This window comes from Mus caroli, unplaced genomic scaffold, assembly GCF_978045245.1.
Source record: "Mus caroli unplaced genomic scaffold, Mus_caroli_1 scaffold_15, whole genome shotgun sequence".
Classification (NCBI taxonomy): domain Eukaryota; kingdom Metazoa; phylum Chordata; class Mammalia; order Rodentia; family Muridae; genus Mus; species Mus caroli.
In genome coordinates, this window is record NW_028227270.1 from 25527980 (window position 1) to 25553808 (window position 25829).

General features: G+C 44.9%; 1 protein-coding gene across 1 annotated transcript in view; it reads left to right on the forward strand.

Moving 5' to 3' along the window:
• Positions 1-25829, forward strand: part of Iqgap2 (IQ motif containing GTPase activating protein 2) — a 259461-nt gene that overhangs the window by 47628 nt on the left and 186004 nt on the right. Inside the window, exon 2 of the mRNA XM_021180833.3 lies at positions 3799-3898. Within this exon, the coding sequence (XP_021036492.1) occupies positions 3799-3898 (100 nt within the window). The remainder of the gene's footprint in view (positions 1-3798; positions 3899-25829) is intronic.

Genomic DNA, 25829 nt, shown 5'->3' on the forward strand with positions numbered 1-25829 from the left:
GGACCCACATTCAGTTCACAGCACTCACGTGGTGGCTCTCACAACCATACATAACTAATTCTAGGGGGAAATCAGACACCCTCTTATGTCCTCAGGCACTGCACAGATATGATTCAAATACATATGTGCAGACAAACTTCCAATCTAAACTAAAAATAGGAAGTGCTGGGAGAGGGGACAACTTGAGTTAGGTTAGGAAGTGGCCTAGTATTCAGACTTGAAGATGTGATGCCATCAAGGGTGGTCAGCATGTTGCAATTTAAAACTGTGTGTGTGTGCGTGCGCGTATGTGCACATGCACATGCACATATTCATACACTGAGTAAGTTGGGATTTTTTTGTTTTTGTTTTGTTATGCTTTTCCTGGACAGGGCAGAGCCTAGGAATTTCTCACTAGCTGTCTGGAGAAGATGGAATCTCAGGTAGTTGTGGAGGCATTTGGGATTAGAGCCCAGGGGACAGGATGCTACTGAAGATCACACCTCTTCCTCGAGTGTTTGTGGCTGGAAGGTCTCGTGAGGCATCTGTCTCTCCTCAATGCATGGTTGAGGCTAAAGTGTGCTTCCTTTTGATTGGCCCCTGGTACACGTGCACACCCTAGAGATTGTTAGAGATGGATGCTCCCTAGGAAGTTTAATGTGTGCTCAGGTTTTAGAGTGTCTGAGGGTACCAAAAATGAAAATGTCCTATCAGACATAGTATTTTTCTCTTTCAACTGAGAGGTTATTAAAATGAGAGGTTGGAAGTGATGGTCTGTCCTGGGGTTAGCTGTTAGGAACAATAGCGTTGGAGGTTAGATGATGGAATGTGGGTATGTCCTATGGTTTGGAGCCGAATGTCCCTCAAAGCCACAGTATTAGAACTTTGGCCACTATCTTGTATTATCTGGAAGTAGTGAAACCCAGGAGTCGAGGCTTAATGGGAAGAAGGTAGGTCCTCATGTTTGCTCAAGAGATACTTCAACCCCTGTGCCTGTTACAGATTCATGGGGTAGAAATGAAACCAAGCGTAGAAAACACAATCCCCAAGACCTTGAAGCAAAGATGGCATTCAGCAAATAAGAATCTAGTACATACTTCTGTGTTTATGGCACATACTGCCAAATTTTATACTATTTCAAATTTAATCTACCTTCTTTTGAGTTCTCTGAGGGCTCAGTATTAATTTTAGATCTTAAGCACTGAGCATTGTACACACTGTAGTAAAATTCAAATGTTGGCAGGGTGTAGTTTGTTGTGAACTTTAACCATACTCAGGAGCAAGACAGAGGAGGATCATGACTTTAAGGCCAGCCTGAGCTACAGAGCGAGACCTGAGGGAAAAAGAATTCATATTTTGGTCTTAATTCCTTGTCTCCATAGAGATTCTGTGGTTGACTCCTCATTGGCCGGGTCTAGAATTGGCCTGACCATCTTAGGGTTCACAGGGGGCCCTTCAATCCTAACCCATTTCTGATGGTGACTAACAATCCTGCCCCAACCTGCACAGTTGTGGGATTGACTTAGTCAGGGTTAGCATGATGAAGAATGAAGAAATATAGACACACAGACGGAAACACTGGGGTTGAGTGGGCCATGCATTCTGGTGGAGATTCACCAGCAACCCATAACATAGATCCACTAATTATATACAGCAGAACAAGGAGGTGAGTTAGTTAATCCCAGTAGAGAGATCTCTGTAAGGGAGCAACCTCATGCTGCAGTCATTTGGGAGGAGGAAGCCATGGCTGAAATTTTCTGTACTCACCATGAATATCCATACTTGACCAGGGATGCCTGGCCATTCCCATGGATCTGAGGCATTGGGGTCCTTGACATGGTCGAGTTTGGTGTTGTACAGGGCTACACCTGCTCTCCACGTAATCTCATGGGTAAAACGACTCACTGTAGTAGCCAGCCTGAAGCACGACCGACCGTATGGGTCCTTTTTATGAGCAAGCAGCATTGCCATGCAAATGAACAGTGGAGGTTTTGGTGATACAGCAGCTGGATATTGCAGGCAGAAGTACGTACACTCAGGAGACTGAGGCGTTGTTCCTCACAGAGGTCCTAGGGCAAGGCGTTTGAGTTAATAAACGAAGCCAGGATTAGAGGAGACTCTGTAGGTTTGCAAACTTGACTTCCTTCCTGTCTTCTTTAGTTTTGCCTGTTAGATACCTACTAACCAGAAAGGTTGTAAATAGAGTGGAGTCTTAGAGGCCCTGATCTGTCTACAATGGGACTTGCTGGCATTCGCCTTTGGATGAGAAGTAGCAATTCCCTTTGGGGATTAAGAAGAGCCAATCACTTGTAGGTTTACTGTTCTACCCTAGAATTTCTGGGATGCATCATGATGTCACTGCCTCCAAGCTGAGCCACTAAGATACCTTCCCGAGTACTGTTACAGGAGTTGTCCCAGCAGGCTGGGTCCTAGTTGATTTGAAGCTGTGTGAGTTCCAGTGTTCCCTTACTAAAACCTGATAGCGAGTCTTAGTCTAATATTGTCAACCCTTAGCTTCAGACTGGCTTTCATTCTTCTGTTTAAAACGATACCACAAGGCTAAAGAGATGCTAAGCGATGAGGGGCTGGGACCTGGGATGGATTCCCAGCACTCGTGGGGCAGCTCACAAGGACCTGTAGCATTAGTGCGGGTGTGATGCTTTCTTCTGGCCTCTGTGGGCACCAGCCACTCCTGTTGGACACAGAGATAGAAGTAAGCAAAACACCCATACATATTAAATAATAAATACATCTTTCAAAACCAAACAATAATAACTGCAAAAGACAAAACAAAACAAAACATCCTGAGAGAAGGCTTAAGGGAGAGGTGGGTGGGTACAGTGTGTACAAAAAGCCATAGAGGAACCTTAAGAATTGTGATAACATTCTGCTCTTGCAGAGACTCAAGTTTGGTTCCTAGAACCTATGTCAGGTAGCTCATAGCTACCTGTCACTCTACCACGGGTCTCTGATGCCTGTGTTCTCAGAAAGCACCTGCATACACACACACATATGCACATACACAGGCACATATGTGTGTGCCTATAGGCATACACACAATTAGAAACTATTAAAACAAATCTTTTAAAAAGCAAGTAAAATCATCACTATAAGATGCAAAGACAAAGGGATTCATTGTGAAAATGTATTTATGTGTGTTTGAGTTTGAGTTTACGTGTGTGCACCATGTGTGTGAGTGTTCAAGGAGGGCAGAGGAGGGTGTTGAATCTCTTAAAAGTGGAATTACAGACATTTGTGAGCCTCCTGCAGGACTGGGAACCAAACCTGAGTCCTCTGTAAGAACAGCAAGTGTGGTTAACTGCAGAGCCATCTTTTCTGCCCCTTGGTGGTTTTAGTTTTTTTTTTTTTTAACTTAATTTATTTTTTTTCCCGTGTGTGTGTGTGTGTGTGTGTGTGTGTGTGTGTGTGTGTGTGTCTGTGTCTCTGTGTGTGTCTCTATGTGTGTCTGTGTGTGTGTGTATCTGTATGTTGTGTGTGCACACCCGCACAGTGATAACAGAAGTGAGAAGGAAGTGGACCAGCTGGAGAAAGGAGGAGGGATGAGGGGCAATGAGGATGCATATGCGCTACATGTAGTGGCATATGTGTCAGAATGGAACCCATTTTTGCTCTCTACAAAACTAAACCTACCACAGCTCTTGGTGTCAATACGAAATATGACCTAAGCTAGCATCTGTCCCTTGCAAATAAAATAGAGAAATAATTATTGATAAAACCATGAAGCAGAGGTCTAATTTACTGTGCTATTAACCTGAATAAGGCGTTTTTAAGGGACATGTTATTCTCCTGTGTTTCTAGCAATCGTGGATGATGAAAGACTGTCTGCAGAGGAGATGGATGAGAGGAGGCGACAGAACATCGCCTATGAATACTTGTGTCACCTGGAGGAAGCCAAGAGGTAAGTCCAGGCTTAATCTGCCTGTGCTCCTGTTCTTGTAGCTAAGCCTTGGGGTAAGACTATGGGATTTGACGACAAGAAAGTCCTGAATGGATCAACAATCTCAAAGGATTATCAGGACTAGGGATGGCCAGGGAGACACTCTTACTGTCACCTGTAATTTAGATTTGAACACACTCTGTTCGTTCATCAACCCTTGATCACAGCTGGTTGGGCACCACACTCACCTGGGCTTATGCAGATAAAAGCTCACTGGTGGGCTGGTTGGTAGTGAGCCATAAACTACCACTTTTGTTCATGGAGAATTGAGAGGCCAATGTCAAGAGGTCAGGGAGGCAAGTCTTCCTTTTCCCTTCTTCAGAGCCTCCCAGGAAACTGCAGGACAAATTAGATTATTTCAGATTGTGCATCTCACTGGCTTGGAGACTGGGGGCCATCAACAGTAACTTAAACCTGACTTCTCCTCCCCAAGAGTGTCCTCAGGTCCTGTACTCACCTCCAGCCCATGACGGTAAATGTCCAGTCAAACAATGGCCTATGTGACCGAAGTCCATGGGTCACTAAACTCCGAAGCAGGTTTATGATTGCAATCTCCTTAACTTGTGGGTGTGTGCGCACTGGGTATGCTGACTATAAAACCACATTGACTCTTCTAGACTCCTTGTAAGTAAACGCTGACTAAGTTCTCCTAAGAGAAAGTGAAGATAAGAGTCCAAAGAACAACTGCCTCTTTATCTGAGGGATCTAGAGGACTCTGCCCTTTGCTGAGCCAATGCTACTGGTTGTTAGCATTTCATACACTGCTTTGTGAGACAGATGGGCTAGGTGCCCTCTTAATCTACATAGCCAATAAACACTTAGTGAAATGCTCATGGATGTTAATGATGAACTAGCAGGAAGAGGATTTTACTTGGTATTTTATAAAACACTAGCCTATGGTCTAATTTGGCATTATCATTGCTTTGCTGGGAGTTCTCAGTCTTATTTCGTCTTTTAACACTGCCGTGCAACTTTATGCCCTAATAATCAACATGATTACTATTTCACATGTCTGTACAGTCTACATTTAGGTCAGAGAACATCAAAGATTTCTTGTTAGCATAAGATTATTAAGCAAAATTCTTGCTTAAAAGACAAAACAAAGGAAGAGATTCCTAGGCATCCAAACGTGATGCACATCCCATGACAAAGTCTGAAAATTCGTGGGAGGACCTTGCTTTTACTTTGTGACATATGTTCCTCTCCGTAGGTATGTGCTTTGTTTTTAACATACGTGGGAAAGAGCATCATGATGCAGAAGAGTTGATCCAGAGTTGATAGACCTGATTTCTTGGTCCTACCTTGACCTGTGTGACTCTGGCTAGGTTGTCTAACCCTTTGGAGAAGTCTCATTTTGCTCTGTAAATTGCATGGTAAAGACACTGCCACCTGCTCTACTCCCTTTCTGGTTTTTTTTTTAAATCACTGAAAAGGGGAAAAGTATCCTGTGAATGCTGGTACAGGCCAGACATCTGGTGGTATGCGCTTGCATAAGTGTGTCAAAAGTGGCAAAGATGAGCCTTTACAGCATGTTATCCTCCTTGGTATTCCTGGAATTCATTAGTGAATATTTTTTTCTCTCTTTTTATGAGTTTGTCATAAAGATAATCCCAGATTCTTTGAGGAAAACGTCTTCAGAAATTAGCGTCTTTGAAGTAAGAGACTCAGAATATACAGTTTTCAGAGCTGGGAAGATGGCTCAGTGTCTCTTGCCACACATGTATGAGCACTGAACTCAGATCCCAGGACACACATGTATGAGCACTGAACTCGGATCCCAGAACACGCATGTATGAGCACTGAATTCAGACCCCAGAACACGCATGTATGAGCACTGAATTCAGATCCCAGAACACGCATGTATGAGCACTGAACTCAGATCCCAGAACACGCATGTATGAGCACTGAATTCAGACCCCAGAACACGCATGTATTAGCACTGAATTCAGATCCCAGAACACGCATGTATGAGCACTGAACTCAGATCCCAGGACACACATGTATGAGCACTGAACTCAGATCCTAGGACACTCATGGATGAGCACTGAACTCAGATCCTAGGACTCCAAAGATGGGCATGGTCATCTCTATGGTGAGATGGGAGGCAGAGCCCACAGGCCAACTAGTCTGGCATGCTCAGTGGTAGCCAGCATACAGCCCTGTCTCAAAGCCAGTGAGGACCAATGCACATGGTTGCCCTCTGACCCTGTACCCATGCTACAGCATTTAAATACCTACATTCACAGTAAAGCACACATGCATACTTACATGTATGCACTTAAATTACTCTGTAGACTCAGTGAATCCCCAGCTAAGTTCCAGTTCCAGTTTTGTTGTTTTCAGTCAGAAAGAAAACACAGGGGCTAGAGAAATGCTCAGTGGTTAGGAGCAGTTGCTGTTCGCAGCACCCACATAGTGGGCAACAGTCGTTTGTATCTCAATTCCAAGGGGATCCAATTTCTTCTTCTGGCCTTGCTGGGCATGAGGAATGTACATGGTGCACAGACATGCATACAGCCAAAGCATACATGTAAAATTAAATAGGAAGTACAAAGACAGTGTATCTGATCAAAGACTTGTAGTGTACAAGGTTAAGAGCTTAATTTTAAAATGGACAGAGGTCAGCTGGGCATGGTAGCTCACTCCTTTAATCCTTGCTCTTGGGAGTCAGAGGCAAGCTGATCTCTTGTGAGTTCAAGGCCATTGCAAGCTCCCAAGCCTTACCAAAGCCTCCATCTCTACAGATTTGTCTATACACCTTTCGTGTTGATAAATATTTTAACATGAACCTGTGTGTCCTATTTTATATGAAATTTTTTATATTTTATTTTTATATTTCATATATTTCATTATGTAGACCTACTCTATTTTGTTTATTCATTAATTCGCTGTGAATGGATTCAGGTTGATTTTTATTTTTTACTAGTAGACATAATGCTTTATATATATATATATATATATATATATATATATATATATATATATATATATATATCTTTGTGTGGATATAGGTTTTCAGGGCTCAAGAGAGCCCTATGTACCTGAGATTGGGATTGTTTCATCACATGGCAACTTTATGCGTAATAATTTAAAGACCGCTGGATACTTCCAAAATAACACTATGAATTTACAATCCAACCAACAATACTTAAGGTTCCAAACTCTGCATGTCTTCTCTGACATTTGTTACAACTTGTTACAGTGTCACAGCTAGTAGTTAGAAATGACAGTTCACTGGTTTGATTTGTAGTTCCCTAGTAACCAGTGTGGAATATCTTGCCACGCTTTTACTGGCCATTTGTTTATCTGTTTTAGAGAAGTTGATTCCTAAGCTTTTTCCATTTTAAAATTAGAAGGCTCTGTTTATTTGTTTTGAGACTGGGTCTTCCTTTGTAGTCTTGGCTGGCCTGGAACTTTCTATATAGACCAGAGATTAACATGTGATGGGTTGGGATTTCTGTTGAGAATAATTAAAAAATGTTCTAAAATTGATCGCAGCGATGGGGACACACTTTAAAAAACTCATAGGATGCTATATGGTGTGTTATTATCTTACTAAGTGTGATTGACGGTCTTTTAGGCAGGCTGGCTTGGAGAGGGGCCTCAGTGATGCAAATCAGCAGAGGACCTGAGTCTGGGTGGAATCTCGGGATCAAATGTTTTCTCATAGCCCAAGTGGGCACTTAGGTCGTGGGTATTTCACGAGGCTGCAGGCATCTCAAGGCTCCCAACGAGGCCATATCCACTTCAAGCTTGCTTAGTGCTGTTGGCTTCTGGACCAAGGGCCTCCATTGCTGGTGGGCAGAATCTATTCTCCTCAGGTGCCAGTCACTGGGTGACTGGCAAGCATCTTCTACCAGAGCGAGTGCTCATGATAGAAGGTGGGATGATCTATAACCTATGTTCAGAAATGATGTCTATCCTTTTGGTATGTCTTACTGATGAGAATCAAGTTCTAAAGCTAGGCCATGTTCAAAGTGAGGAGATTGCTCAGGGCTGTGAATCTGAAGAGGAGACCTCTGGGGGCCTCCCTAGAAGCTACATTCCATACCGTGTCTCCATCTTCTTTGCTACTGACCACAGAACAGATACATTTAGCTGGGTACTGAAGGTGGTGGGTGTATCCGTCCATTACTAAAAGACATCCAACTAGGAATTGGCTGACGTGGTACTAAGTACTAGGTACCAAGTACTACAGAGACAGAACCCAGGGCCCCTACTATATGACGCATGGGCTTTCCCACTGAGCCGCACTCCCAACCCTGAGCTAGTTCACTCTTCTGTCTTATAACTTACATCTAAATGGACTTTGAGGTTTTCCTTACAGATATCCTGCAAGCTGGCTTTATAGCTGCTTTGTGGCACAGATTTTGCTGACACAGGACTGGGCAGGCGTGTGCTGCTCCTATGGGCTTTCAAAGGTTCTTGCTGGTGCCAGAAATCCCACTGTTTGGAAAAGTTACTCCTTTTATTTAAAGAATTAGCACTGCTTACTAATTTATGTGAAATGTATTTTGAGTCATGAAAATGAATACATTTTAAGAAAGTCAGTCCTTTGTTGGGGACAGCTATAAAAAAAAAAGCACTTGAGTCTAAGGGTTCATTTTGAGAGAAGTCTAGGCTGAGGGATTAGGAAATCCAACTGGGGCCATTATGAAGGTCAGAGAACTGGAGGAGAAATCTTGGCGAGGAGCGGACAGGGAATTTGCACACTGCAGTTGAGCACATAGTTATGAATGGGGCCCACTATTGTAGCTCCTGAGGAAGGTTCCTGTGGTATCTTATTTCTTTTTTAAGGAAGGGAGAGAATGCACAGACAAATTTTGCTGTGTTTGCTTATTTCTGCCCTGAGTTTAAAAATAAGTGTGTGTGTTTGGTGGGGGGGGGGGGGGGGGGAGGGGGGCGCTTCTCTTGGTGAAGGGCCTGTTTAGAGATCGTGTCTTGATAGAACTAGACGTGAGCAAAGCTGGTCTCTGTTTGTCTAAGCCTGGGATAGGTTTTTGTTCTAAAGGTGTCCTGGAAAGAAAGAAAACAAGCCATGGGTGTGATTGTGATTGTCTTTGTGTCCTGGTTACAATGCAGACCCCAACAGGACACCTTTTTGATTAAATCAAGTCCCAAGCTCTAACCTGATCTAGTGAGTGGGCTGGAGAATTGGGCTTGAAAAAAAAAAAAAAAAAGATGTGCTTCAAATGTGTAAGCAAGTAGAAGCTGCAAGTGTGGTTTCAGTATACAATGGATAATTGTGCTTACTTAACACAAAAAAGGTCATGCCTGGGAAGTACTTCACAGAATCTACTGAACCCCCTTCATGTGCATGGGCCTCTTTGTCCTTATTCTGAAGGACACCCTATCCTTGGATGTGCTCACAAGCACAGCTAATAAAAAATTGGAATTTGGAGGTTAATACCTTGGTATGCAGCTTGTTAAGGGACTTGTTGCTCTATGCAATATTTTAAGGAATTTCTTAATTGTATTTGCAGCCTGTAAACAGCTTTCTTGTTTCAGGGCTAACTGCGACTTTCCCCCATCTTTGTCCTTCCCTGGCTGTGATCTCAGATGTGCTGAGGGAAAGAGAAAACACAGGGTTTCTCCATGTTGAGGCTGGTGTGATAAGAAGTAGGGATTTTCCACAGCCTGGTCTCCCTCAGATCTGGCTCCCAGGTGAGAGGAGGGCCTGCTGGGAGGACTGACCTGTCTGGGGCTGCTTTCTAACCAAGATTCTTTGGCAGCCACATGTAGCAGGGTTCAACCCTTGTAGACAGGCCAAGGCTAGGAACATCCTAGCAGGGGGAAAAGGAGTCTTCTAGAAGAAAGGATTCAGCTGGGTTAACTTGAAAAAGAATAAGGGATGGTCTTACTGGGTATCTTCATGAGACAAAAGGAGTCAAGATGCCAGCCAGCCCTCCTGGATGGCCTGCAGTACTTAGAGCAGAGGTGGAGAGAGTCACCAGCTGGCCATAACTAGGAGGAGGTACTATGTAATTGCAGTTGAAGGAATGGTGATTAAGGGTGTAAAGGAAGAAGCCATGGGATTTGGGAGAGGACCAGGTGTGGGCAGCAGAGGACATTGGGAAATTGCATGCTTGACTGATTAGTGACTCAGAGGAGCTCACTTTGTGGTCTCTATCAGCTAAGCCTGGCCATGAGACACCTCTTTGGAAGGGGTTGTTGTTGTTGCTGCTACTGTTGTTGTTTTAGACCATATATTGTATGTTCTAGCCATGGCCGTATGTTGGATAGGCACCTAACAGATATGTTCCTGTTAATAATCTCGGGCCAAGGACAAGTTAAGTAACTGCTATTTGACTCCAATGCTTGTATTTGTTTGTCGAACTCTTCAAAGTTGGAAGCCTAGGAGGGGCTTGAAACTTTCCATGGTCTCAAATGTACTTTACAAACAAGGATGTCACATGAGCCATTATTCACCAGGCACCACACTCTGAGGACTCACTGCTCTCTCTCTCTCTCTCTCTCTCTCTCTCTCTCTCTCTCTCTCTCTCTCTCCTCTCCTGGGGAGATGGGCCACCTTTATTTTATAGGTGAAGAAGCCAAGTCCTGGAAAGACTTTAGAATTTGTTCAAAGTTACAGCCAACAAGCAATAAGAAAGCATTATAACCAGGTATAATGCTGATGTCAGATTGCAGACATTCAAATATTACCCCACCTTTTCTTTCTTTTCTTTCCTTTCTTCTGTTCTTCCTTCCTTCATCCCTCCCACCCTTCCTCCTTCCCTCCATTCATCCATCTTTCTCTCTCTCCTTTCTTCCTTCTTTCCTTTCCTTCCCCTCCCCTCCCCTCCCCCTCCCTTCCTCTCCCCCTCCCCTCCTCTCCCCTCCCCCTCCCTCCCCCTTCCCTTCCTCCCTCCCTCCCTCCCTCCCTTCCTTCCTTCCTTCCTTCCTTCCTTCCTTCCTTCCTTCCTTCCTTCCTTCCTTCCTTCCTTCCGTCCTTCCTTCCTTAAAATTGGGTCTTGTTGTATTGCCCAGGCTGTATATAGAAATATAGCCCCAGCTGGCTTCTAACTTGGTATCCTCCTGCCTCAGTCTCTAAAGTACTAGGATTGCAGATATCCATAAGCATACTTCACTCCTACTACCTGCTCATGTCTTTATAGTTGTAAATTCACACTGGCTTGGGACCCGTTCATTATGGAGGGTTTGCTTTGTAGGTCTCTTCTTTCTTCTTTCTTTCTTCTCCTCCCCCATCTCTTAGTTTTTTTGAGTTTTTATAGGAATTTTCATTTTCTACAGTACAGACTTTCTCCTCCTCGTTCAAGAGAGCCTTCATTCATCCCTCGTGCTGGCTAGGTCTGGATTTCCCACCCAGTACATCAGTCATCTTTGTCACTGTTCTGAGAGGTTTCACAGTGTGCTTGGCTTTTGGTTGAGACATCAAAAGGTATGAAATAGCAAACACCATGGCTGTGTCTTCCTTCCTGCATGAACCAGGTGTCGTCTCCTGCTGTGATGCTTAATACTCATAAAACAATATCTTTATTCATGGTGCTGGCTCTGAGGGAAGCAGTGGTGTGTGTGTGTGTGTGTGTGTGTGTGAACTTTGTAGGATCCCAACTGTCATGGCAGATTCCTTAGCTCTTATGTCTCAGAATGGCTGCAGAATGTCAAGTGGCCCCTATTTGCTTTCTCAGTATAGACGATGTGTTCCTCAGGTGGGGCCAGGTCCAAATCCACTTGCAGAGAACCAAGCCTGGGGGCGGGGCAGGCATGAGATCCCTATCTGTGGTGGGTTTAGGGACAGGCTTGGGATGAGGAGGAGTGTCTTCTTCTGGCTGTTGGGTAATGAATGCTCTTTCACTCTGTGAGTCTCTCCAAGTCGTATCAATTGGGAACATATTAGAAAACTCAACAGTATGGCATTTATTTGATAAATTCAAGTTCTTAGTTTGACACTGAATTTTTAGTATAGGGAGTTACCTGTGTATTGTCTTTGTCATTGTTTTGTCTTGTTGTTATTTGTGACAAACTTAAATGAGTCTAGAAATTAACATCTTTAGTTATTTCAAACTCTTCCCCCTGTGTCTTGCCAGCTTGGGTTAAAAATCCCTTGGCTTTTTTTCCCACCTTGGTTTTTTTTTTGAGACAAGGTTTCTCTCTGTAGCTTTGGCTGTTCTGGAATTCAGTCTGTAGACCAGGCTGGCTTCGAATTCAGAGATTCGCCTGCGTCTGCCTCCTGAGTGCTGGGATTAAAGGCGTTACATTTCTATTTTACTAAGTTGCTCAGGTGAACTTTTTTTGCCACTTGGAGTTTGAGAATCATGTTTTTTTTTGGTGGTGGTGGTGGGGGCGACAGAAGCACCTTTGGCTGATGTCTTCTCTGCTTCTGGCCTTTCCGCCTGGCTTTAATGGAAAGAATAGAGGATTCCCCCTTACTGTGGGATGGGAGGAGAGAGGCCGGGTGTCCAGAGCTACTGAACAGATGGGAGTGTGACGCAGAAGTGCTTTAGTCAAGGATGAATAAGAAGCCAGAGTGGTTTGGAGGAGACAGCTGAAGTTTTCAGTTTTTTTTGCAAAATCTATCATCAGGTTCATGTAACTTTCATTATCAACCTATGGGGAGATGAATGAAGTAGCCAGGCCACAAGATCAGTATGTTGGCTCTGACAAAGTCCTGGGATACCAAGACTCCATGGTGTTAATGTAAACATCACTGAAACTGGACACACTTGAGGTCCAATCCGGCTACAGAGGCTAGTGAAGCCAGAATGGGTAAGATGGGGGTGGGGCAGTGAGGATGAAGGGCGGGATCCCTGAGAACAAGGAAGTGGAGACCAGCAAACACAGGCCATGGTCAGAGATCTGGAAGCCTGCATTGCACAGGTGGGGTTTTTCCTGGTAATGATAATGGCCAGGGTGCGGTGGAGCCTAGGTGGAGCTGCACTGGAGGGGAGAGAGAGGGAGAGGGACAGGGAGAGGGGGAGGGGGAGAGAGGGAGTGGAAGAGAGAGAAAGAGAGAGAGAGAGAAAGAGAGACAGATAGATAGAGAGAGAGACAGAGACAGAGACAGAGAGAAAGAGAGAGAGACAGAGACAGAGACAGAGAGAGAAGCAAGTCTCTCTGGGCCCCTGAGTGCTACCAAGGTCATCCACCTTAAAGCTACCAGGCCTAAGTATGCCTGGAAGGAACACAGTTAGTGTGGTGAGAAAGGAGAGTCCTGGAGCTCAGGACAGGCAGGACAGGACAAGGGCTTGACAGTCACTAGTCTTTCATCCAGAATGGAGGTGGTGTGGTTAGGAGAAACCTTGGGGAAGACTGTACTCCAGTCTTGTGAGTCAGGGGATGTGGGGGCCAACAGCTGCCTCTGAAGTGGGCTGAAGTGGTATTATGAAGGGGAAGGGAAAGCTGTTAAGTAGGCAGAACAAGTTTAAACAATTGGAAGTGACAGTTGTGTTTTTGTACAGATCAGGCACTTGGGTAGGAGTGGGTAGATTTGGAACGAGACCGAGGGAGACAAATGAGTGTATCTAGAAGCGTTGTAGGTCAGCTTGACCACTGAAGCTAAGTTAGGGGCTAAAACCACCTGAATAAGTTTGGTTGAGCGAATGTGGGCCCAGCTCTTGGATGCAAAAGGAGGTGTCCACTGTGAGAAACCATTCCTGTAAAATTTAACCCACACTGCTCTGGAGGAGAGGGACCAGCACCGATGGCTGATGCTGTCACAGGTTCCAGTTTTTCAACCTGGCTTAGATGAAAAGCAAGGAGGACTCTGCTTCTTCCTCCGGGATGAGGGGCCTATCAAAGACCTTTGCTCCAAATGTACAACTAACTTATTAATTGGGACATATACTTTTAATAAATAATTTGTAAAAGTTCATGACTGTGTGTGTGTGTATGCCCAAATACACATAGATGCATTGTACATGTGTGTACATACATGTAGAAAGAGGTCAACACCAGGTATCCTCAATAACTTGAAATTTGGGGGCCATATGTATCCCATAGTGATGTGACATGCCTCTTTGAGGTATTGATCCTGGAGAATTAGGTGTCTCTTTCGAGTTCATATGGGCAATATGCCTGCTAGCCACTCTGTTTGCACATTAGGAAATGAAGATTTTTGAAGAGCCTCTGAACTTATGGAGTCCTGGTCCTTGGGCCCTGTCAGAGTGATCAGAACCACATTCATTGTGAAGCATGCAGATCTGAGGAGGGGTTAGCATAGGCTCAGCAAGTTTACACAATAAACTGACTGTGCTAGCTGAGGCAAAGAATGAAATCCATTTACTGACATTGTGCAGAATGTTATGTTGTTTTTGGAAAAGTGAGAAAAAAATGAGAGGACAGAGTTTCCCTCTTCCTGTGGCTCTCCCAGGCTGGGTATAGCAGGGGACAAAAGGGAAAGACACAGGTTCAGGAGCCAAGGACAGGAGGAGGAGATGGGAGATGGTGGTTGAGTCATTTCTATACCAATAGAGTCTGGCTGTGTAGGGGAGGTTTGCAAAGACTTTATTAGAGTGTGCACATAAGATGTCAGTTTGGTCATATAGCACATGATAACTTATTATATGGAGCTGGCTGGGCTCAAGGGAGGAATGGAGAGGCAGGTCTTGTCCAAAAGCCCCTGGTCCTTGATTACCATCATGTGTGTTTGTTTGATGTTTTGTTTTGTTTGCTAAGTCCTTCTTTCTAGAATCATTTTCGTTTTCCTCTTGGGACATTTGTTAATAAAACCGCAGGTGGAGGAACTTCAGCTTTCCGGTGTTGTACATATGCAGGTAGCTTCAGATATTTTGATATTTATTTTATTTCCTCCTGTGAGTTGTCTCATCTTCCCAAATGACCCTTCCAGCTCCCCCACCTTCCTTAGGGGATTTTGCTAGGGTACAGAAGGAAGTTACTGTGTTCATGAAACAGCGGTGCACAGCTGTCTTATCTGTTGTGCTGCCATAACAATATTCCTGAGGTTGAGGTCAAGATGAAGGTACCCACAGGGCTGGGGTCTGGTGAGGGCCCAGCGCTCCCCTCAGGATGACATTCATAAAGAAGTGATCTAAAGTCACATCTAGGTCGACAGGTGCCTCTCTGGGCACAAACCTATGTCACTTTTGTCCTTTTCTTTTAATAAAGGACTTAGTGACAAACTGTGATAAAATTGGTCATTTATTTTTAGACTTTGTGGAATTAGATAAGACATATCCACACTATTTAATTTTATCAGGGTGGCACTGGAACACAGAGGAGGGGAGTACTAACTTACAGGCCAGGTTTTATTCACAGCAAGAGCTAGGCTCGGATAGTCACTATGCACAGCTGCAGAGACAATGGAAGGCAGGGAGAGCCGAGGAGACATTCACTGGCCTTGACTGCAAGATGTGGAGCTCCCTGGCTGCTGCTGTTCTTCTCAAACAGAGGATGGGACTTGGAGGGTTTCTTTCTTGGCTCTCTCAATAGCTCTATGGACTTGAGCAGAGCACCTTGTGAAATGGGTCCAAGAATATATACCTGCCCCGTGCATGTCTGCTGCAGCATGATCTGGGAAGACGAGCCAAAAATCAAGCAGCCATGTTGGTGTACATTGTAGAATGCCGAAACGGGGAACAGAATGACTCGCAAGCTCCATTGTTTATTATAAAAACATTTTCAGTAATAGGAACAGCTGTGAATCAGGCATCCCGGCTTAATTAGAGTTGAAGAATGTGCACCTTCGGCTGCTTTTTCCTGGTGCTGTTTGCACATTCACTTCTGTCTAGCACAAATATAGGCGGAGTGGGTTATGAAGCGGGGGGAATGAGGATACTGGAATGTCCTAGAAGTACAATCTCCCTTCTGTAAATAGCACTTCTTGACGCACAGCACAGGACTCTCAGTCGTTGCACCCAGGGAGAAGGAACTAATTATTTTAAACATGGAAATCCATACACGTGGTTTAATTACATCTTTTTATGGTAAATGAAATTTACCGTCAAGGAAATTCTCAGACCAAATAAGAGCCAATTCTGCCCATGATATATTTCTTATGGCAAGAACTATCAACTACTTCAGGAAGGAATCTGAGGTGATTGAAACGAGTTGACTCATTGGCCTGACCTGGGCAGAACTGGACCTTAGTCTCAGCTGTCACAGATAACCCGGGCAGCAGGTTAGCTGGGCTTCCTGGAGTCAGGGACACCAAGGTGGGCAGGGTTCCCTTCTGAATATCAGGGACAGGATGCCACCTTTTATGAATTCTTAAGAAGCTGTAGGTCCTCACTCCTGTTTAGTGGGCTTTGTATGTGTCTGGTTTTGCCCAGCCTAGTTGTAAGGCTTTGTTCCATCATGCTTGTGTCCGTCCCTTGTTCCCATGCAGAGATGCCAGTAAATAACTCCTTAGCTCTCAGCCTGTGGAAGGAGAGAAGTAGATGGCTAAGGATCTGGTAAATAGCTTTCCCTTCTTAAGAAACCTTCCAGCTTCAGGTATTGTGAGTGCCACCTTCCCTTTCCCTCCCTCCCTCCCTCCCTCCCTCCCTCCCTCCCTCCCTCCTTCCCTCCTTCCCTCCCTCCCTCCCTCCCTTCTTCCCTCCTTCCCTCCTTCCCTCCTTCCCTCCTTCCCTCCTTCCCTCCTTCCCTCCCTCCCTCCTTCCCTCCTTCCCTCCTTCCCTCCCTCCCTCCTTCCCTCCTTCCCTCCTTCCCTCCTTCCCTCCCTCCCTCCTTCCCTCCTTCTTTCCCTCCCTCCTTCCCTTCTTCCCTCCTTCCCTCCCTCCCTCCTTCCCTCCCTCCCTCCCTCCCTCCCTCCCTTAATTTCTTTCTTTCTTTCTTCTTTCTTTCTTTCTTTCTTTCTTTCTTTCTTTCTTTCTTTCTTTCTTTCTTTCTCTTTCTCTCTCTCTCTCTCTCTTTCTTTCTTTCTGCTATATCTTAATTAGTCCTTGAGAATTTCATACAATATTTTGACCATATTCAAATCTCCCCCAACTCCTCCCAGATCTACCCCCCCCCACCTCCACCCCTTCTCTACCCACCTAACTCTGTGTTGTCTCTTTCTTTTTAAAACCACCCTAAGTCAAATTTGTGCTGTCCACACACCCTTGGGTATATGGTTTTCCACTAGAGCATAGTCAACATCTAAGAGGCTACATTCTTAGAGGGAACTGGCTTCCCCTCTCCTACAATCTACTGACTATCAGTATCTCCTCAGCTAGGGGTGCCCAGCTCCCCCTCCATGCTGGGATACATCTGGCTTGAGCTTGTACAGATCTTGCGCGCACTGCCACAGCTGATGTAAGCTTGTATGTGAGAGTTCTCTGATGTGTCCAGATGTGATGTCTTCTTGCACTGGCCATTCCCTCTGACTCTTGCAGTCTTCCTTCCTCACTTCTGCAATAATCTGTAAGCCTTGGATGGTGGGGCCTGGTAATAGACATCCCACTTAGTGGGGAGCACTTTACAGGCTCTCTTCTGCAACTTGAACAGTTGCAGGCCTTTGACAGGCACTAGCCTGTAATGTTTGAGGGTGGGGTCTCTGAGACCTTAATTCCTCCAATAACTCCTGAACAGGTAACTCATTCCTGGCACTGAGCTTTTTGTTAGCCTGTGAAATGTAGTAGGGACATTGTTGGCTTATTATAGGGTAACTGCACTGAAACTCTTTGGTGCGTGTGTGTGTGTGTGTGTGTGTGTGTGTGTGTATTTTTAGGAAACTTCTACAGTAGTAAGTTCCAAATGACTTTTTCAAAACTGTCTTTAGTGTTAATTATCTCTCCATGTTTTTTCCTCCTGTACCCTCCCCCCTCTCCCACCCTAACTTAACCTCCCGTTATACTCCTAAACCCCTTCACGGCACTGTTTCTTTCTCCGCTCCCTTGGGAGTACCCTCCTCCCCATGGCCCTTGCTGTTTTCCTAACCTGTACAGCTATTCTGAGTGGAACGTACGTGAAGATTCAGTGCTCATGGCTGTGAGTGAGAGAAGAAGGTGGACCTGGGTCACTTCATTCAGAATGATTATTTCCATCCACTGTTTTCCACCTATATATTTGCGAATTTCATAGTTACATTTTTCTAGACGGCTCAATAGCATACTCTATTTTCTTTTCATATCATATATATCTTTTGCTTTTTTTGTAGCAGATGAGTAATGTGATTGCTTTATTTAAAGTAATTAGCAGTGTAGTTTGGGCAGACTGGTTTTGGGCATAAGGACTACAAGTCCTTTGAGGTCAGAGATTATTTCATTAATCATAGTTTTGACTTCTCTCCCTTATGGAACATCTGAGTTCCAGCATATATAGAGTGGTCAGAGCTGAATCCATCATGGGCCCCAGGCATTTCACTGGGTAGTTTCCCGCACCCCACCCTACCCTTTTTATTTTTTTTTCAAACGTGTACCTGAGCCACATGTCCATGCCCCAAAGGAAAAAGCAAAGAAAGGTTTCAAAGGATCAGAAGAGAGCAGCACTGTTAAGACTTCTGAGGGTAGTTTCATATAGGCATCAGCATCTTGTCAGGTGAACAGGAATCCTCTAGTCCAGCCGTTGTACATGTGTAGGTGGGGCTCTGGTGGCTAGGGGCAGCTCTAGAAAGCCCCCTCATGAGGAGGGTTGTCTAGGTACCAACTGGTTTCTATCTATCAGCTTGATGCTTTCCCCCAGTTCCAACATCCTGCCTGTGCTCCTTCATCCTTTGTGGAAGTGTTCTGTCTCTTAAAAAGGTAGAAACCATCTCTCTGTATGGCATTGTCCTTGTACAAGAGAGTCTTAAGACCACATGATCATAGAGAAGGAAGCAACCTTGGAGGTCTCAGCTGCTGCTTGGAAGCTGGGTAGGTCCCAATGTGCCCTTCTTGACCACTGTTCATTTCATACTGTCCCCTGGTGAACTGAATGAGTTGAACGAGTGACTGGTGTGCACTCTCAGAAGATCCTGTCCCCCAGAGCTTTGGGTGGAGGCCTGGAGTGAGCTTTTTCATTGTATTGTATTTTGTTATTTTTTTTTTAGATAGAGTCTCACTCTTTAGCCCAGGTGGGCCTCAGCCTCCCCACTCTCTCACCTTAGCCACCTGAGTGCTGGGTTTACAGGGCTGTGCCACCGTGTCTAACTTCCAATTAATTACATTTTAGATGCTTGGTATATTTAAAACACATCTTTCCTTTGTGTCTTAATTTGGAGTTTCTCACAGCCTATTATCAAGGACTCCCCAACACTCATTCTGGTTTTGATTTCTGTGAAAACTTAGTCCTTCATGTTTGGATTCACCTTTCTCTACCCTTAAACATGGAGCCAAGGCCCAATTAGCAAGAGTTGCTATGGCAACGGTGGTGAGCCTGAGCCCGTGTACTAATGCAAATATGCTCAAAGAAGTTTGCGCAGTAGATTTCCTTTAGCACGCAGAGGAAGAATTGGCTTTGGCATAACGGTATCCACTGAACCTTCAAGAAAAGAGTTGCCAGGGACTAAAAATATATAAGGTTTGTAGCTTGTATAACTTGCCGTGGAAAATTTTAGCCATCTTTAAAGTGAAATCAGTCTCATTTAGTTACATAAATATTATCAGCTCAGATTTTGCTTGATCCATGCAACATGGATTTAAATTCTGCCTAGCTCATTTCTTCTCACCCGCCATATAATTTTATCCATTGATTAGTTTACAATGTTAGTTATCATTCAGGCTTATATTAGTATACTACTTGAGGTCAAAATAAATTCATTTTTCTCTTTGACACATCAATTTTAGACCCTGTGGCAAATTATGACATTAAGTACTTCTACAAATTCCCCACCCAATTAGGTACAAGTTTCTCCAAACAGTATTTATATGTATGTGTATGTGTATGTATGTATATGTATATATTTGTCAGTTATGTAGAATTTACCCCTTCTAAAATTTTACACATATTAGGCAAGCCCTCTGCCACTAAGCCATATCCTCAGGCCTACACATGGATTATTTGTAGATCTATGATGGCTTATTAGTCTTGGCAGCACAGAAGACTCTTGTAGTTCAATGATCTTTTATATTTTCCACATTTATTTATGTGTGCATATGTGTATGGGCACACATTTTACTATGTTGTGCATATTGAAGTCAGAGGACAACCAGCAGGAGTTGGTTCTCTCTTGCATCTTATGGGACCTGGGGGGCCAAATTCAGGTCCTAAGGTCATCAGCCTTGGCAGCACATGCCATTACTTGGTGAACCACCCATCTCTTCAGCTCTCTGTGATCTTCTAAAACATTATTGGAATAAGAATGCCCTCATACCCTCAGAATTATTGTATGAGTTACTTTCCTGATGCTATGATAAAACATCACAACCAAGGGCAACTTAGAGAATGAAGGCCATTTTTTTAGTTCCATTCCAGAAGGATACGTCTCCATCACAGGAGTAGGATGCCAAGAGCTTACATCTTCAAATTCAGGCACAAAGCAAGGAGGGAGGCTTTAAGCTCACCAGGGACACCTTTCCATCAAGGCCCCAGCACCTAATCCCCACCCTCAAACTGCACTGACTGGGAACTCCTTCAAATGCCCGAGGCTACGGGCATTCAAACCACAGGAATGGCAGGCGTGTAAAAGAAGCCAACTGGATATTTGAAGGACATGACGAGAAACCGGATAACTGAAGTGAGGCTTCTTCCGCAGTCTCACCTGGGCTCCCGTTTCTTGTTTTCCCTGTTTCCCACCCTGAGCACACTTTCTAACTAGCGGTACCCAGAGCCTAGCTGGACTGTAAGATATTTAGATGCTTATTTAGTCACCAGCCCTTGTCATGACAGGATGTTCTCTGCCAAACACTGTCACTTGGAAGGGTATGATTGATGTCTGTGTGTGTTTATTGATGTTTAGTTTGTCAGTTTGAATAAGGGGTACAGTTAGGATTATGCTAAGATAAAAGTTGAGCTATTGGTATTAATATTTCCTTCCTTCTCTCCTCCGTTTCTCTCTCCTTCCTCTCCGTTTTTCCTCTTCTTCTCCCTCCCTCCCTCTTCTCCTCCCTCCTCTCTTACGCAGTAAGATCGGAGACTAGAAAGTGGGGTCTTTTTCCTCTGAAGTGCTAGACATGATCTTGGGATAGCAACGTCTTCAGCTAGACCCTGCATCTGCCTGCCCTTGATTCTGTCCTGGTACTGTTACTGTAGACTACAGCTCCCCTCGTGAGCAGAAAGCCCCGAAATGCACTGAAGCGGTTTAGAAAAGCCCTCTGGGATCGCAGGGGTCATAGCCGTGCCCATTCTCACTGGTTACATTGCCTCTGCTATCCATCAGTGTTTCTTGAGCTTTATAAAGCTCAAAAGCTTGTCATTTTGTGTGTCCTTCCTCTTCTCCATACCGTGCCTGTGAGATCCACCCCTGTTGTCGCAGGGACTGTATAGTAGTCTACTGTTTACTGTCACTGGCCTTCTGAGCAGTGCCGGGACTGGAACCTGGGACCTTCTGCCTGTCAAGCATGCTGTACTACTGAGGAACAATTTTTCCTGGCCTTCCTTCTTTTATGTTATTTTCCCCCCTTTTCTTTTTGATCCTGAATGGGGCTCAGTGACATGACAGGTCAAAATTCCAAAGTGATTTGGTTGACTTGTGTTGTTTCCAGTCATGTGAGGCTATTATAAGTTGTATGTGGTAAGTGCTCACACGTTTACCTGTGCCTGTGCATGTATGTCAGGGATTGAACCCAGGCCTACATGCTAGTAGGCAGGCTCTTGTCCCATGGAGCTATAAGTCCAATAGGTAAAACTTTCATCAAGAAAGAAACCCATGTAGTCTTGTTTTCTGGACCCTACTCCTGTGTTTGTGGCTGTTTCTTAGACTGAGAGGTAGCTTTTTGTAGGAAAGTGGGTTTTTGCTGGTTAGGATGACCTTTCGCCTTTCTCTCCTTTCTCTCCTGTGTGTATGTTTTGAAAGAAGAGTTTTCCTTGAGAAATTTTGAATTAATTAAGCTATGGTTTTCATAAGAATCATCCTGGCTCTTATCTCTCCTTTCCCTGTCACCCCCACGGCCACATGCGCTCGGTGTACACACCACACGCTGGCTTGGCTCTGCACCACCCACCTTCCAGATGAGTCACACTGAAGTGGGGTTTGCTAATCCGGTAGCGGGGACATTTCTCTGCTCCTGACACACACTTGGGGAGAGGAGAGTCCTGTAGGCAGCCCACTTGATGTTTTCAATGGATGCCTCCAACTGGAGGGCTGGGTGGAAATCTCCAGTCAGGCTAGGCAGTGGTTTCCATTGAAATGGAAATTACCTTATGCAGCCTCTCATGCTCCTTGGCTTCCCTGGAGAAAGACTCAGCGTAGCCTGCCAGCATTGAAAAGAACTGATTTTTAGTGTGCAGCAAGATTGAAGATGATTCACTAAGACAAATCAGGCCCACTGCTGAAGTAGCTCACAATATAAGCCCGTCTGGGCATTTGCACAGTGAGGGGTGACCGGTGGCTTGTGGAAGGTGACTTTGTAGCTGTGTGATGTCTCTGAGTAGCCATCACCAGTTTTCTGGTTTTCCCTCATCTACCACTAATCCTCCTGAAGTGATCCACAAGTAATGCCTTCAATGTAAAAATAAGTGTTTGCAGTGCTTCCAGAGAATAGTGAGACTGGTGGGGCCTGGGGTAGGCAGAGAAGGAGAGAAAGATTTGATATGATTGCATAAAACCTTAAAGTACCTCTGAAATGAGGCAGCCTGGTCAAGATGAGGCCTAAGGCAGAACTGTGGCCTTAAACAAAGCCGTTCTCCTTGATACCGCAGGTGGTACCCTAGGCAGTGATGTCCTTTCTCAGGTTGTCAGCTGATGACTACTGAACACTCACGTTGACTTTCAAACACAACAGTTCCGTTGTAAAACTACCATGGCATCTGTGTGGTAGCGTATCTTTAAGGAAACCAATTTACATGAGGATGGTGGTAGTACCCACAGGCCAAGTACTCTTAGACGTCTGGCTTTTGATATACAAGTTTGAAGGTATATTTCTTAGCACCTCTGAAAAGGAAGTCCTGTAAAATGAGGATTCTGTTTAGAATATGTCACCTTAGAGATTCCTACAATTTCTTTGTTTAAGACCTTGAGTTTATCACTTGGAAGCTTTCAGTGACATGCTTGCATGTTTACACAAGAACAAGCATGACTAGTGTGTCCTTTCAAATGGCCTCATCTTGTCTCTTTTATTCCTGGAAGGCAGGTTTCTCCCTGGGTCTTGTCCTTGCTGTGGTGTATGTCATGGCCATGTAGTCATGGGAGGCCAATTGGTGTCATTGTGGCTGCTTCTGGTACGGCTCCTCCCTAACTGCACGTGTGTGCTCATTCTCTGCTAAGTCGTGAGCAGGTGGTACTCATGTATTTAGGAATCAGTGTATTACATGTATATGCATATGTGTGGCCAGGAATTTGAGGGAGACCCAGAGGGTGCATGGGAGGGGTTGGAAGGAGAGAGAAAGAGGAAAATGATATAAAATTTCAAAATTTTAAAATTCTTGTAAAAAGACATTGACTTGACAATCCCAATAAAATAAAACAAAAAAAGAGGGAAGAAATGAGACATCTCATTATAATATATATGATTTTAAAATGAGGATGCTTTTGTTCTTAGACTAAATGAAAATACGGAGCAACGCAATGGTATGGGCTGGTCTGTGATTTGTGCCAAGCAGAACTGGTCAGTGTTTGGTATTGTAGGGCTTTCCATCTGCTTGAGAAGATGCTCGGGACCCCTTATAACATTCCTCATCTTTGCCTAACTGTCTACTTGTGCTTCCTGTCTTGTGCTTGAACCCTCGAAGAGGAGAGGGACATCTCGCCACCCTATTGTTCCAACCCCCTTTCCTCCTCACGTGCTTGCCTCCTGCCTGCAGACAGTGCGCCTAGAGGTTCTCTGCATAACTTGTCATCTACCAAAGAACATGCTGCCCCTTTTCCTCGGCCACCCCTTCTCCTCTTCCTGTGTGACTAATAATAACATGTCTAAGGACACTTGAGCTGGGCTTAGTGACCTCCCAAAGCTCCTGGTGCCCACCCCGCTGCTGCCACTGTGGTTCTGCATGCACAGGGAGGGCTCCTTCTGAGCCTAAGAGGGCTCACTTCTCCTAGGCTACAGTTCTCATCATTTGCTGCCCTGGGTAGCCATCAGTGGACCACAAAGCATACTGAGACAACCCTGCTGGCTGCCCTAGCTCTAACTCCAAGCAATTGCTAGTGATGTTTGTGAGTTGACAGATGGATTCAGGGGAGCTGGATTGTTTTCTATCACCTTAGAGAGTAAGAAAGTTGCAGTGTTTGGAAGCAGAGGGATGATAAAGTGGGCCAGGGTTGCATGAGCTGTGGACAGAGCCTTCTCCAAAGTGTGGGCTATAGGAATGGCTCTGCCCCGCCCCACCCCCCCACAATGTGGGATGAGCCAGAATATATGTCAGGAGTCAGAGACTGTGGAAAGGTGGCCCTGGGCCCTGCCTTGGGATGAATAAGCTTTCTATAAACTGTGGGGGGGGGGGGGGGAGGGCTCACAAGGAAACGATTAGTGTTACACGGATCAGGGGATTTGGGCAAAAGGTTGGAGCAGAGATTTCCAGTTCCAGACTTTGTTAAGGAGGGCAGAGAAGGATCTAGGCAGGTGGTCATGGAGAGCTATGGTTGCCAGGCTAAGATGTTTGGGTGTTCCTGGTGTCAGTTTCACAGTCTCCAAGAGATGGAAGAAGCGAGCAGAGCTCTGCAGAACAAAATAGGAGACTGAGCTGAGAAGTTCTGACCGTGACTGGTCCGGGCAGGAGGCATTGCAATCCAGCGAAGCACTGGACCTAACACACATGCTCTTGAAGATGTTGAGTGCCATGTGCTAGGTGGCATGGACACAGAAGTCCTTTAGAAAAAGGGACAGCAAAAGCATCTCACCTGTCACCTAATCGTGAGAAAATAGCAACCCGGGGACTAATCCACAGGTGCTGAAAGGGTGTTAACTGATCTGAGCAGGCTTCTCATTCACTCTTTAATGGACAGTGCCCTCTGTGTGCCTCAGGGGGATGTGCTGCGGGCCCCTTTGATCTATCTCTGCTGCCTCTTCTTTCACCCCACCATCCTTTCTCATACAGTGTATCCAGTGGATCCTAAGCCAAGGAATATTGCTTTTGTTGCCAGCCCTACAACCCACGCCCCCCCCCACTCCAATTAAAAGGAAAATTTGTAGGAAGGCACTGCCTACCCCTCATCACCTTTGCCGCCTTGTCTCCTACTCAGTTTCACTGCTCTAGGCAAAGGACCTCCTCTAGGGTCTTCACATTCCCTGAAGCACTCTCCTTTGGGCTTTCCCCTCAGCTTGCCTGTCACCATGTCAGATTATCACCTATCTGAAGCAGAATTGTCACATGTCACCCAACCATGCTACTTAACACAGCAACCTCAAAATCTAAAAGTTGTTCTGTCTTATGACCCAGTTATTTCACTTCTGGGTGTTCTTCTGAGGGAGTCCACACCAACACGACACTGAGATACTTGCATATTGATGTTTATCTCAAAAGCATAGCCATGGAACCAACCTAGATGTCCAACAATGGAGAAATGGATACAGAAAATATGGTTATGGATGTGTAATGGGATTCCTCAAGCCATAAAGAATAGAATAATGTCATTTGCAGGAAAGTGGACACTGTTAGAGATAGTTGAATTAAGCCAGTCTCTGAGAAACAAATACTGTGTTTCTCTCATTTATGGTTCATTGTGTGCACATGTATGCAAAATGTAAGTGAAACAGAACCATCCAAAGGAACAAAGAAGAGAAACAGAAGGAGAAAGGATTGAGAAAAGAGAGGGTGTGAGGGGTGTGTGCTCAGTGTGAAATATAGCTATATGAAAAATGAATTAATTGCTTGAGACAGGTATTACTATGTAGTCTTGGCGGGCCTAGAACTCACTGTGTAAACCAGGCTGGCTTCAAATCACAGAGATGCACTTGCCTCTGCTTGCTAAACTCTACCACCC